The sequence below is a fragment of the Brachionichthys hirsutus genome, chromosome 2 (genome assembly GCF_040956055.1).
Source record: "Brachionichthys hirsutus isolate HB-005 chromosome 2, CSIRO-AGI_Bhir_v1, whole genome shotgun sequence".
Classification (NCBI taxonomy): domain Eukaryota; kingdom Metazoa; phylum Chordata; class Actinopteri; order Lophiiformes; family Brachionichthyidae; genus Brachionichthys; species Brachionichthys hirsutus.
In genome coordinates, this window is record NC_090898.1 from 15000968 (window position 1) to 15013440 (window position 12473).

Below are 12473 nucleotides of genomic sequence, written 5' to 3' on the forward strand. Positions count from 1 at the left end.
CCTCCTTCTCATCAGCCTTCTGAGCTGTTGCCATGACAGCACTAACCCCCCCCCACCCCGCCCCCACATCACCACACTGTCGTGGCTTCATGTCATTTCCATGTTGCCAAATTTAGCAGACAGATGGCCGGACGGAGGGAGGGAGACGGCGCTGTATGTGTGACATCACATCCAGGCCAGCTGTAGAATGATGACATCATCAATCAAGCAGACTGACATCATTTAAGTCCACTCTCTTTAATTAGATTGTGTGAGTGGGAGTGTGACTACGGAAACCATTTAGGTGACGGCTTCAAACCTTGTATTCGTTTTGATCACATGACCGCCATCACTCCACGACAACCTACCCTTGCCACGCCCCTCAGCTGCAACATCTCCCCCTCCCCACAGGTGTGGAATCTGGGCGTCATCCTCGACGGCATACTTCCCACATTAACAACAAAACCGGGTCAGCAAAGCCCCACCTCCATCACACCCACCTAGGCCCCTCCCCTTCCCGTCCACCCATCACACCAATGCTGCAGCATCACCACAGGTTCAGCACCTACATCCTCCTCCCTTTCCCTCTGCTCGCCCCCCCCCCCCTACAATGGGGAGTAGAGCTTCCAGCCTCTGCTCCTTCAGTCCGTGTGTGCACACAGCACCTCCTCTAGTTTCTGCACATACAGCACCTCCTGCGACTTGACCCGTTTAAAACAACACCTGCGCCCGCGTTGCTGCGCCTCCTGCCTGACCAGAGCTGTTTGATTGGTGCAAAAACATGCTGAGGTCAGGTCTATCGGTGCTGATGGGGAGCTTCTAATCAACGTGCGTCAAACTGCTGAGTCAGCATTTGTAACTTTCACACAAACAAATGAAAACATGTCGCAGGATCCCCACATTAAAAAACCCGCCGCGTTTCTCGTTGGGTTAGGGTTAGGAACATTTCAGTTTCATGTCTTAAAATAACCAAGGATCTCCTGCCAGCAGGAGTCCGAGCTGATGGGGTGACATCACACACACACCTGGTCCAGCAGCTCACCTGCACCTTTGTCAGCAGACGCTGCATCACATTCACAGTCAGCAGCGACAACACATTTTACAAATCTCGTACTGTGGGTTTCTTAACCTGATCAATTGAAAGGATTTATGTTATAATAACAGCAATAATCTATCCATATATTTTTACAACTATACAATTGAATATGCAATGTTTGTAACTTAAGTAGTGAACTGATCAAATGTAAAAATTCAGCAACATATCAATAACAACAGCAACACGCTGCAGTCAGGAAATCAATAATCTGCTGGAGGTGACTATTGAAAGTTATTTGACCTTTTTTGTTTTTTCCAGCATGTGCTGAAATGTTGATCCGGCTACATATGGATCAGGATCAGCACTGGACAGCTCCATATGTAGCTGGCTACATATGGAGCTGTGGAACGTTTCCACATTATTAGATGTTTTAATTTATGCCCATCACAAACTTTGGTTCATACTTATGATTTTTCTCATTTACAGTATGGCTTTATCTCTAACAATTTTTAAGTTACAACCTTTTAAAAAAGTGATATCAAAACGGAATATTTTATTGTACACATTTTTACTGTGTTACGGTTTACATTTGGCCTTTGGAGGGCAAACATAATGCTAATGTCACCCTTGGAGAAAATGAGTTTGACACCACTGGTTTACAGGAATAAAAAATACGTTTTCACAACAGATTTGAGTGATTTAATCTTTCAAGTGTTGTAGGAAATGATCTCTCTCCATTTTTTTTTTATCTCTGTTCCTCTGGAAAACAAATTTCACTGTAAATGTCATTTGAAACATTTCTTATATTATACAAAAGTATGTTATGTTTGATGGTTAAGAGAATCTGTGTGCCTTTATACTCATAATAATAATAATACAGCTCCGGCCTGTGAAAGGTCTGCTTTCCCATGTTTTACCTTTATAGCCTCTTTGCATTTCTGTTTTTTCCCTTCTGCCACCTGAGGGGATCCAGGACGGTTCTTTGGTGGGGGTGTTTTACATTTTTGCTGCATCGTGGCATAAAAGAACCCGTAAACCGGCGTCGGCATCGCTGAGCCACTATGTGTCCCGGTACCGTGGGAGATTTACAGGACGGTAGCAGCTGTTCTGTCACTGTTGTCAGATTTCTTTTCTCACGATGTCCCACGGCACAGATGTTTTTTTTTTTTAACCCTTCTCAGGTGAACCCACGTGTGACCATCCCACTCCATGTAGCTCCAACCAACCCATTTCAAAGCAGCAGTGCCGTTACATCGCGATCCGTGAGTCATCGTTGCGTTTCCCAGCCTTCGTCTCTGCAGCCTTTTCTGCTCTGCGCGTTTCGGCGATGCGCCCAACAAGCCTCAGAACGCCGAGTAAGGTCAAAACTGTTTCTGTTTGAGAGTGTTGTCCTTCAGATCTGTATTCCCACTGTTGCATAGCAACAGCGATTGGCTATGGCCAGCACGTCCCACAGACAGTTGAGCTTCCTGTTAAAGACACTGGCCTTGTATGCACGGGGACAGCTGCAACCCAGCATCCCGCTCCCTACGCCGCGACACAGCATCATTAAACACTGCTGATAGGCTGCTCCTCTGGTAGGGTTGCCAGGCAACGGAGTTAAGATATTTATGAGCAAAATACAACATCAGAGCGGGCAAGATACTGCGAAACTTAATAAGTCATCACATTATTCAGTCACCAATCGTGAGTGTTAGCGATGATGTCATAGTTTCGCGGCTCGTTCTCTGAATCTCAAACATTCCTGCAATTTATGAAGATGAACCAAAACCGCTGTCTGCCGAAATATTTTTCAAACATGTGAACCAACCAATCAAAGTCAAAGGAAGCAAACAAACGCTCACTAATTCGTGTTTGTTCAAATCCTGACATTTCAAAGCAAACAAAACGCAACCTTAAAATCTGACGCCTGCTGAGCAAAGAACCGAGCGTGAAGGCGCTTTAGCTTCGCACAAAATCTGCATTCGAGAAGCTGCGAGCGACGTTAGTTAGCAACCAAAGTCAAAGATCAACGTGAGCTAAGGCAAAACAAAGAGTGAGACAACGAACGCTCAGTCAAGTCTGAGTTCGGGAATACAGAGCAAGGATGTGGAATGTCCCAGTAAGAGTCAGACTAACTTTATTCAAGGGCTAATTTTACCTCATACCTGCTGCCTTGCTCTGCTCTGACCTTTGGCTTTGGTTGCAGCACTGTAACGTAAGGTCACTTACAGTTTGTGGTGGTGGAGGCTGTGGGAGTGGTGGTTGTTGGAAGCGTTGGATCTGTGCAGGCGCTCAATTCTCTCCTTCTCTTTCTCCACAAAGCTGGTGTTGGTGCCGGCGCTGCTGGAGGGCAGTCGAGTCAGCCGGCTGTGGGCCCGTGGCTGATCCCTGGGTGGGATCGGCGGTGGAGGAGGAGGTGGAGCGGGAGCTGAAGAGGAGACTGGAGCCGGGATTTGTGTCGGGATTGAAATGGGGGCTGGGGTTGAAGGTGGGGCCGCTCCAGAGGCTGGGATCATGGACACATTGGTGCTGTTGTAAGAGTGGTGGGTGGAGGAATGGTGGTGCTGCTGATGATGATGGTGCTGATGGTGGCTGTGGTGGAGGATAGAGGAGGGAGTCTGAGGAGGAGCAGCTTGACTGTTGTGGTGGAGGTGATGATTCTTCATAGAAGTAGATGTGGTTTGAGACGGTGGGGGTGGTGGAGGAGGGGGCGGGAGAGGTGGCTCTGGAGGAGGGGCAGGTGCAGGAGGAGCAACGGGTTGCCGATCCAAACGCAGGTCCTTGTTCTCCCGGCTGAGCCGATCCAGTTGGACCTCCAGCTCCTCAATTCGGCGCCGCTGTGTTTCTAGAAGCTTCTGCTGGCTCTCGATGATGTTGTTCAGTTCAAGAAGGTACTCCACAGCTCGGTTAGGGCTTTCTGGACTGCCCTGGACCGGGCCTTGATTAGCATCCATGACTAGCTGATTTGAGGACTAGCGCACAGGCTAACGTCGATGGAATCCTCAGGCTAAACTACACCATGGGAAATCCCCAATGAAGGTTACCCATTGAAACTTCTTAGCCTAAGTGCTGCTGACTGTTGAACGGAGGATAAATGCTACGCTAACTCACTGGGCATAGCTCTCAGAGGGGCGATGAAGAGGTGGCCAAAGAACAAACTAGTGAGAGTAAGTCTAAAACCAGAACCTAAAGCTAGATGGTCTACTCTACGGCCTAAAAACCTTACGTCTAAATGCCTACTGCACAAGGCCCTAAAGGTTACACCCTGAAAGCTAAACTACCCTTTCACCCTCCCCCCCACCAGAGGTACGTGGGGGGGAGAGGACTTTTCCTTCTTCGAGTTCTGATACAAAGATCACGATGGACCTTGTCCTCGTTGGCTCCAATCAGAGAGGTTTATCAAGTCCGCAATCATTCCTTGGCTTGCTCAGTTGTTCCTGTTGGGTTCTCGACCCATGATGGTTAAAAAGAGAACCAACAGAGAGAGAGAGGAGGTCTAGATCCCCACAAAAAGCTGCTGTCAGTGTGGTATGAACTCTTTGGACTCCATGCAGATGATCAGATCATTGGTTTGTGGCCGTTGCCGTTGACAGCGACTTTCTTTGTCCCACTGTATTACAGGTTCTGAACACGAGCACTGCCGAGCAACAAAAGATCGTCTGACATGATTGGATGAGCGATGCGTCTCTGACTAGCATCCAGCCTCGCTAGCCGGTCGACTGACCGCCGGCTTCCATCTGGCGACTCATCATAAACTCCAGGGTCAAAAACAACGAGACAATTCTCCGAAAGAAAAGAGACGAGTTTTCTGGATCAACAGATCAGTCTGGAACCAAATGTTGAGAAAACACAACTCAAAGCTCCACAAAGTAAAAACTTAACATCTGCTGAGGATCATCTTCTGGGAGAGGACAAGTCGACCGTATCCTGGTCCATGGGTTCACCTGCAGGACTCAGCCCGCCATCCTGCATTCGGCCAATCAGACGGTGGGACATGAGAAGGTTGAAGGTCATGTCAGATGATTGTCTTGGTCCAGGAGACGGTGAAGCATCTGGGATTCAGTCTCGTCCCGTTGGAAGTCATGTTTTGGTCCTTCCTCACGTCACAATCCTTTAGAAGAAAGAGAAGAACAGATGTAAGAAGGTGGATAAAAGGAAGGCAGGTTTTTAAACAGGAAGCAAACTTATTTTCCTTCTTTCATCTCTTTTCCATTATTCTAACTAAATGTCCTCCTTTCCTCTTTCTGTCTCCATCCTTCTCCTTCTATGCCGTATGGGTATGAGGTCTAAGCGCGCTGAAGCCCCCAGAGACCGGATCATCACCGACCACCTTCCTCTCCTCCTGCTCTATCCATCCTCTTTCTAGGTTTCCTGATCCTGGTTCTGCCTTGCTGATTACAGGCAAGAGTCGCGGTACATCCCGGACGTGTCGCCAACACATCTAAAAGCAGGTGAATGGATGCAAGCTGACTGATTCTTATTTATTTATCCTGATCAATATAACGCACGCACCAGTTTCAGCTTTTATACCGATCGAACACCTCTCTATCGCTTTAAATGTTCGCTAACATTTGATCCGTGACTCGAAACGATGAGGCGTCGCCAACGAAGACTTTAAAGTACAACTAAACCAACGCGAAGTAATTTGTACAAAAATGTGACAGAACATTTGTGCTTCCATTCATCTGACCAATCAGAAGGCAGCATAGCGGACGTATACAGGAAGACTGGCGCTTGAGATGCACACGCTGCAGACATGCTAACGTTAGCTGCAGCATGTGAGCAGGTGAGGCGTGTCATCCTGACAGATGTCACAGCCTCACAGAGGTGACGTCCGCCTGACCGCTGATAGATCTATCGAGAATGGATCCTGGATCTAATCAGCATCCAGTTTGAACGTTCCACCTCTTTGTGATTGTAATGGAAGACACGACGGACTGTGGAGCCTCGCCAGGAGGATGCGGTTTGGTATAAAGTGTGTGACTTTAACAGCAGGGGGGGGGGGGGGGGGGGTCGGTTTTCATGGGTACAGCCCACACGTATGATACACAGCCTGCATTTTACATGCATGCACGCATAAATGTGAAACACTGCATGCTAACATGTGCATCCATCCCTCGCATCGGATGCACATGCTACATGTTAGCGGTCCTGCTATATCAACTACACACGAACACGCAGGATGCAGCATTCAGAGCGAAGGCAGCGGAGTCTCACAGGTTTTAGCGGCTCCTGCAGAGCTGATGGAGGTGTTGGGGGGGGGGGGGGGGTATCAATCCCTGCTCATCCCTCTATCCCCTCCTCCGCTGCTGTTGTCACCATCGTCCCTCCAAAAAAAAAAAACCCACTGGTGTTCTGCTTTTTCCTCCTTTTACTTGTTTGCAATCAGATTATGATCAATCTCCACTCCGTCTATTCCTCCGATTTCCTCCCCGCTGCAGCCTCCTCTCTCCTCTCCTCTCTCCTCTCCTCTCCCGTATCCTCTCGTTGCAGAGTTAATCTCGTTCTAATTATCATTCCTCTGCATCTGACAGGAGAAAGATCCACTGCAGCAGCAGCAGCACCGGCGATCCAACCCGGTCTCCTGCGCGTCCAAACCGACGCTGCTCCGGTTATTATCGCTGCTGAAATATTAGTCTCTTCCTTCTGTCGGAGGAGGAGGAGGGAAGGGAGGGAGGAGGTGCCGTGTCCAGACAGGGTGGCGGGAGAAAGGAGATGGACGTAGCAACGGATGGAGATGGATGGAGGGCAGAAAAGCGTTTGTGGTAGCAGAGAGGAAAAACACGCAGCGTTGAACGCATGAGGATGATTTCAACCAATGAGCACCGATACTTACAGACACCATAGAAGAAGAACGGGAGCAAAGATCAGGTGATTTTATCATGTCGAAAGACATAAAAATCACAATCACTATAAAGACACGAGACACAGCAGACCCAAACATCAGTCTCCTGATTGGCTGACCCATGTCATGTGACCACGAAACCCTGCCCCTAGAATCTGGATCTGATTAGTGTCCGATAGTTATTCTAGAACATATTAACTCCTGATCAGGAGTTAATACATGCAGTACAATTATCGTTGACAGGCAAGTGTAAATATAAACATGAACAATAATATATATGAATCAAGAGGTTTGTCGGTTGTATAACTGACCTTCAGAGCTCTGATGTTTCTGTGACGTTTCCGCTGTCCTCATGTTAGCAACGAGAGCAGAAATGTTTATATAATAGATCTATATTAAATAGTTTTTATATATAAAGTCTATAAATATATTAATTAATTATATTTCTATATAAAGTATATGACTACATGTATTATTTTTATATATAAAGTATATAAGTATATAAATACTTTTTATACATAATATGTACATACATAATAGTAATATAAAGCAATGTGATTATATAAATTAGTTTCTATATAAAGTTTACAACTATATACATTATTTTTCTATGTAAAGTATATAACTAGATATTTTCTTTCTATATAAAATATACAACTATATAAATCATGTGATTGTATAAATCATTTCTCTGTATAAAGTATATAACTAGATCATTTCTTTCTATATAAAGTATATGACTATCATGTGATTGTATAAATTATTTCTCTGTACAAAGTATATAACGAGATATCTTTTTTCTATTTAAAGTTTATAACTACCGGTATATACATTATTTTTCTATGTAAAGTGTGTGATCCTGAGCTCCATAGGTAATCAGCTACATATGGTGCTCAGGATCAGCACTGGACAGCTCCATAGGTTATATATGGAGCGGTGGTGGTTTAAAGTATATAAATCATGTGATTGTATAAATTATTTCTCCGTATAAAGTATGTAACTATGAATCTATATATCGGTTAGATTAAAGATTATATATCTTTCCATGCAGCACGCGGACGGTAGATTACAGATTATTTAATCCTCCATCAAACGTGCGCTGCGACAGGATGAAACCATTAACGGCCAATAAAGAAAACGCTCCCGACACAAACCAATAGGATCGATCGATTAGCACGCAGCTGATCGAAAGACTCATCCGTGATCGATCACCTGTCGGAGCTCTCAGGTGTCGTTCTGTCCCGGTTAACCCTCAGATATCTAACGACGACAAGCACGAGCACCACGCACGTGAAATTAATCACACACACGCGCGCGCGCACGCGCACGCCCACACCACGTCAGCACTAACAGAAGGTCGAGTAAACGTTTGATAATGATTCACCTGTGGTTCGGTTCGTCCGCTGCTGTAGAACAAACATAATCCCATCCCATCACCGAACCAGTCCGGTACCAGCAAGGCTGCTGGGAGCAAGACGGCCCCAAAGATCCTCTATTTACGACAGGATGCTCGCTCACTCTGTCGGCGGTACTGCTGAGCTGATCGCTGAACCGCTAAATGACTTAAATTCACATGTAGGTTACTGTAAATTCAGCCTCTGTGTATTCCGAGTAAGGAGAATGTGCAGCGAGAGAGAGCTTTAACCTGCTTATCATAGCTTAACGTGGTCTTTTAAGCTCGTCCAGATGGTTCGCCTTCGTTTGCTGATGCGGTGTGTCCCCATTGTGTGGATCAAACTGGTCCCGTTCACAGTTTACGCTGTTCACATCACGTTTCAGTAAATCGAGTCAGAGAACACCGAAAGCAGCCGCAGAGTGAGACCTCTTCTCCTTTCAGCACTCTCTGTGGCTATCAGTTTCCTGCATGCACTTCTGTTGCTGCAGCATTTTGCCTCCTCCTCCTCCTCCTCCTCCTCCTCCTCCTCCTCCTCCAGCATCGCTTATTCTTACTCTTTGACTCTTTATTACTCCTCTTACTCTGCCCCACCCTTCTTTCCCTCTCTCGCTTTCTCCTCCTCCTCGGCTCCTGCTTTTCCTCATTCTCATATTTTCTAGACCCGCTGCTAATACTCCTCCTACAGTTTTCCCTTCTTATTCATCCTCCCTTGCTCTTCAGAATCTCCCTGTCCTCCCTCAGCCCTACTTCCTTTACTTTTCTTTCATTCATCTTCCTATTCTCCTGTTCTTTTTCTATCCACCTCCTTTGCTTCCTCTTCTTTCTTTCTTTCTTTTTACTTCCTCCTCTTTCTGTGAATTCAGTTTACATATAATCTGCACAAGCATTGAATCTGAAGAGGAGAGGAAGAAATAAGAGCATAGATGAGAAAGGAGCCGATGGAGGTCAAAGGAGGCGAATGGGAGAAAAATGCAAGGAGACTAAAAAGGAGGAACGGAAGGAGGGGATCAGAGGAGCAGCAGCTGCTCTAGTTTCTTCTCTGACGTCGACCAGACGATCAATGCATGACGTCAGCAAACCAGAGGCCGGTGGCGGCCATTTTTGAGCTATTAAAAAAATAGGGACAGAGGAAAGAGTATAAAAACAGGATCAGCGTCTGTGTTTGATCATTTTTAAGGTCCTGTATTTATTTAATTTCTATGCTCAAATCATTTTCTGGTTCTATTTTTGGAGGACTGTAATAATCCTGATCGATAAAGTTTTCATGGGCTATTTCATGCACCTAACTTTAACCAAGCTGAAGAAAATGGAATATATGAAGTCGAGGACCAGACAATGCTGAAGAGCAAGTTTGTCAAAATCGAGTTTAGCTCGGAGGAATCACTTTTAATAAATGTTTTTATCCAAATGGAATCGTGTTTGCACGTTGTTAGCGTGTGGAAATATAACTGTGTTTTACCTACTGCAGGCTTAGAGACGAAGAAAATACTCCATCCTCCTCCTCCTCACACCCTGCTCTCGGACTCCCTCCTACTCTCTCTGCACAAACCGACCGGTTAGAAAGAAAATTCCTCCACACATTAAAAAAGAAACCATCCAACAACAGGAGACGCATTTGATCTGATGTTGAAGCATTTCTTTACAATTTTACAAAGCCGGATTCAAAATGTTGATTGATGCGTGATGATTGCATTTGAATGGAAAGTTTCCACATTATTAGATGTGTTAATTTATTCCCATCACAAACTTTGGTTCATACTTATGATTTTTCTCATTTACAGTATGGCTTTATCTCTGCGTGGTCAAGTGGTGATGCAGTACCTCCTACGAGACACCAGGGGGCAGCAGCACTATACTACCACAACCAGCGAGCAGATGTGAGCTGTCTACGCAGAGCCATATTAAAACATTATGACAACTTCCTGTTTCATAGTGTGACATCATCACAGCACAGCTGCAACTCATTTTGTTTCAATAGAAAATGAGAAAATGAATTTTTTTTAAACAAATTTCCTGTAAAATCCAGAAGGATTTTTGTACATCTTTTGTACACCCATAAAAAAAATTGCGTTCTTCTTCGGGTGTTCTAAACTAGTCTCCTTCTTCTTCAGGTGTTTTTAACTAGTCTCCTTCATCAATGTAAAGAACTGTGTTGATCTGTGGATTGTGTTTTTCAGTCACATCCATTAAGCGACTGTAGCTCATCCGGGGCGGGTTGGTCGGAACTCTATAGATTGACATCAGCGTTTTGACAGTTGCCTAGCGACAGCAGAGGGACGCTTCCTGTGCAGTTTCATCTCGGTGCAATCACATGAATCAAAAATCAATATTTCCTGTTGTGCCTTAATGATAAAATCTGAGCGTTGCCTCAGATTATATTAACTGGCGCCTCCCTTTCAACACCCTGAAATAAACAACCTGAACGTTTTTAAAGGAGGACACGCGTCTCCTCCTCACCTCCAGATGGACGAACCTTAACCTCCCTGTTGCTTTCACTTGTTGATGTTTCAAGGTGAGAGGATTCCTCAAAAAAACGTGTCCACATTCATGAACGTTTAAGAGACAGCTGGAGCAGGAGGGGAGGGAGAAGAGGAGGAGGAGGAGGAGGAGGAGAAGCCATGGCAGAGAAGGAAATTAATTGCCGCCTGCAGGTCATTGGCTGACTGGGAGGCTGCTGTTGTTCCAGAAGGCTGCAGAAGAAGAAGGAGCGGTGAGCTGCAGATCGGTCCGTTGATTCCCGATCCAACGCCGGAACGTCTCGCCGTCCCATCGGGGGGAAAAACGGATCCGTGCTATTATTTTGGAGGAGCACAAAGCAGGAGAAGGAGGAGGAGGAGGAGGAGGAGGAGGGACACTGGTAGGGACGCTTCACCCAGACAAAGATCACTTATTGTGGGAGGACTTTAGGAATTTTAAAATGACATTTTCAGGTTCAGCAGGTGATTAATTTTCTGTTTGAAACATTCTAATTGTTGGAAATTACAAAACTGAGTTGCAACTAACAAATTTCTTATTATTGCAACTCAATAATTTATTGTGTGGTCAAAAAAGTAAGAACGTTGTAGCTGATGAACTGAACTCAATTCTGTGTTTTTTTAGGAGCTGATCTGAACAGGAAAGAAACTGAACTGAAACGAGGGATGACGCCCTTTCTCTTCCTCGGCCGGCCTTCCTCTCCTTAGAGAGGATGAGGAGAACCACACGAGGAGTGAAGTGTCGTCACAGACAAGAGGACAAGTATTTGATGCTGATTCCATCCTAGGACCTCCTGTGGGTGAAGCGGGTGACTGGGAAAGAAGGAGGAGGAGGAGGAGGAGGTGGAAACGTTCACCACAAAGACTCCACATGACGGCGAGAAATAACTAAAGCACAGAAAACATCTCAGGCGCCTGGAAACGGAATTAAAAAAGAATCCACAACTTTTATCGGACAGTTAACACGGATGGATTTTTTCTTTTTCTTTTTCTTTTTTTTTTTTACCTGACATGAATAATATATAAATATATATCTATTCACTTTTAAGTATAAATTCTGAGAATCGATTTGACATCTGAAATTTTTAATGTAAATCAAATCAATAAATCAATTTCTGAGATTTATTTTATAATTCAAAACACAAGAAAATATCAGCACCTGAACATAAAACAGCAATTTGATATCAGCACAAAGACAAATATCTTAAAATCATATCATGATTTCATCATCCTCTTCCTCCCCTCGAGGTCTGGATGATCTGTCGCATATGAATAAAATGGCATTTTAGTCCATGATGAAGAGTGTTAAGTGAACATCGGAACCAGAAGCACGGGGGCAACGACAGGAAGTGACCTCGGCTGGAAGATCATCACTGACAGGATGTGGGAACATCTTATTTTTTGCGACTTCTCAAAAAATAGTTGCCAAAATTACCTTTTGTAAATAATCTTATTTTTACTGATCAAACACAGAAGCTGCAAAATACATTTTGGAAATAAACTGCAGAACGTTTGATCCTATTGGAAGTTTTAAAGAAATACCTTGGACTGATTTTTTTCACAAAAGGTACAAATTTCCTCACTGAGGGTTTTTTTTATTTTTTTGGAAGACTTGAATGTCTTTACTTTGGGCACAGCTCTATAAAAATAAAGTTAAATCAGAACAAATTTAAAGGCAAAATGCGGAAACAAAAGAGAGCACATCTGGATGACTGATTTAATTTTTCTGACGAAGGAAAGAGACAGAAAGAAAAGAAGAAC

General features: G+C 44.7%; 1 protein-coding gene across 1 annotated transcript in view; it reads right to left on the bottom strand.

Moving 5' to 3' along the window:
• LOC137903349 (IQ motif and SEC7 domain-containing protein 1-like) overlaps nt 1-3951 on the bottom strand; it is a 40409-nt gene extending 36458 nt beyond the window's left edge. Inside the window, exon 1 of the mRNA XM_068747505.1 lies at nt 3227-3951. Coding sequence (XP_068603606.1) covers nt 3227-3951 — 725 coding nt within the window. The remainder of the gene's footprint in view (nt 1-3226) is intronic.
• Between the last annotated feature and the right edge of the window lie 8522 nt (nt 3952-12473).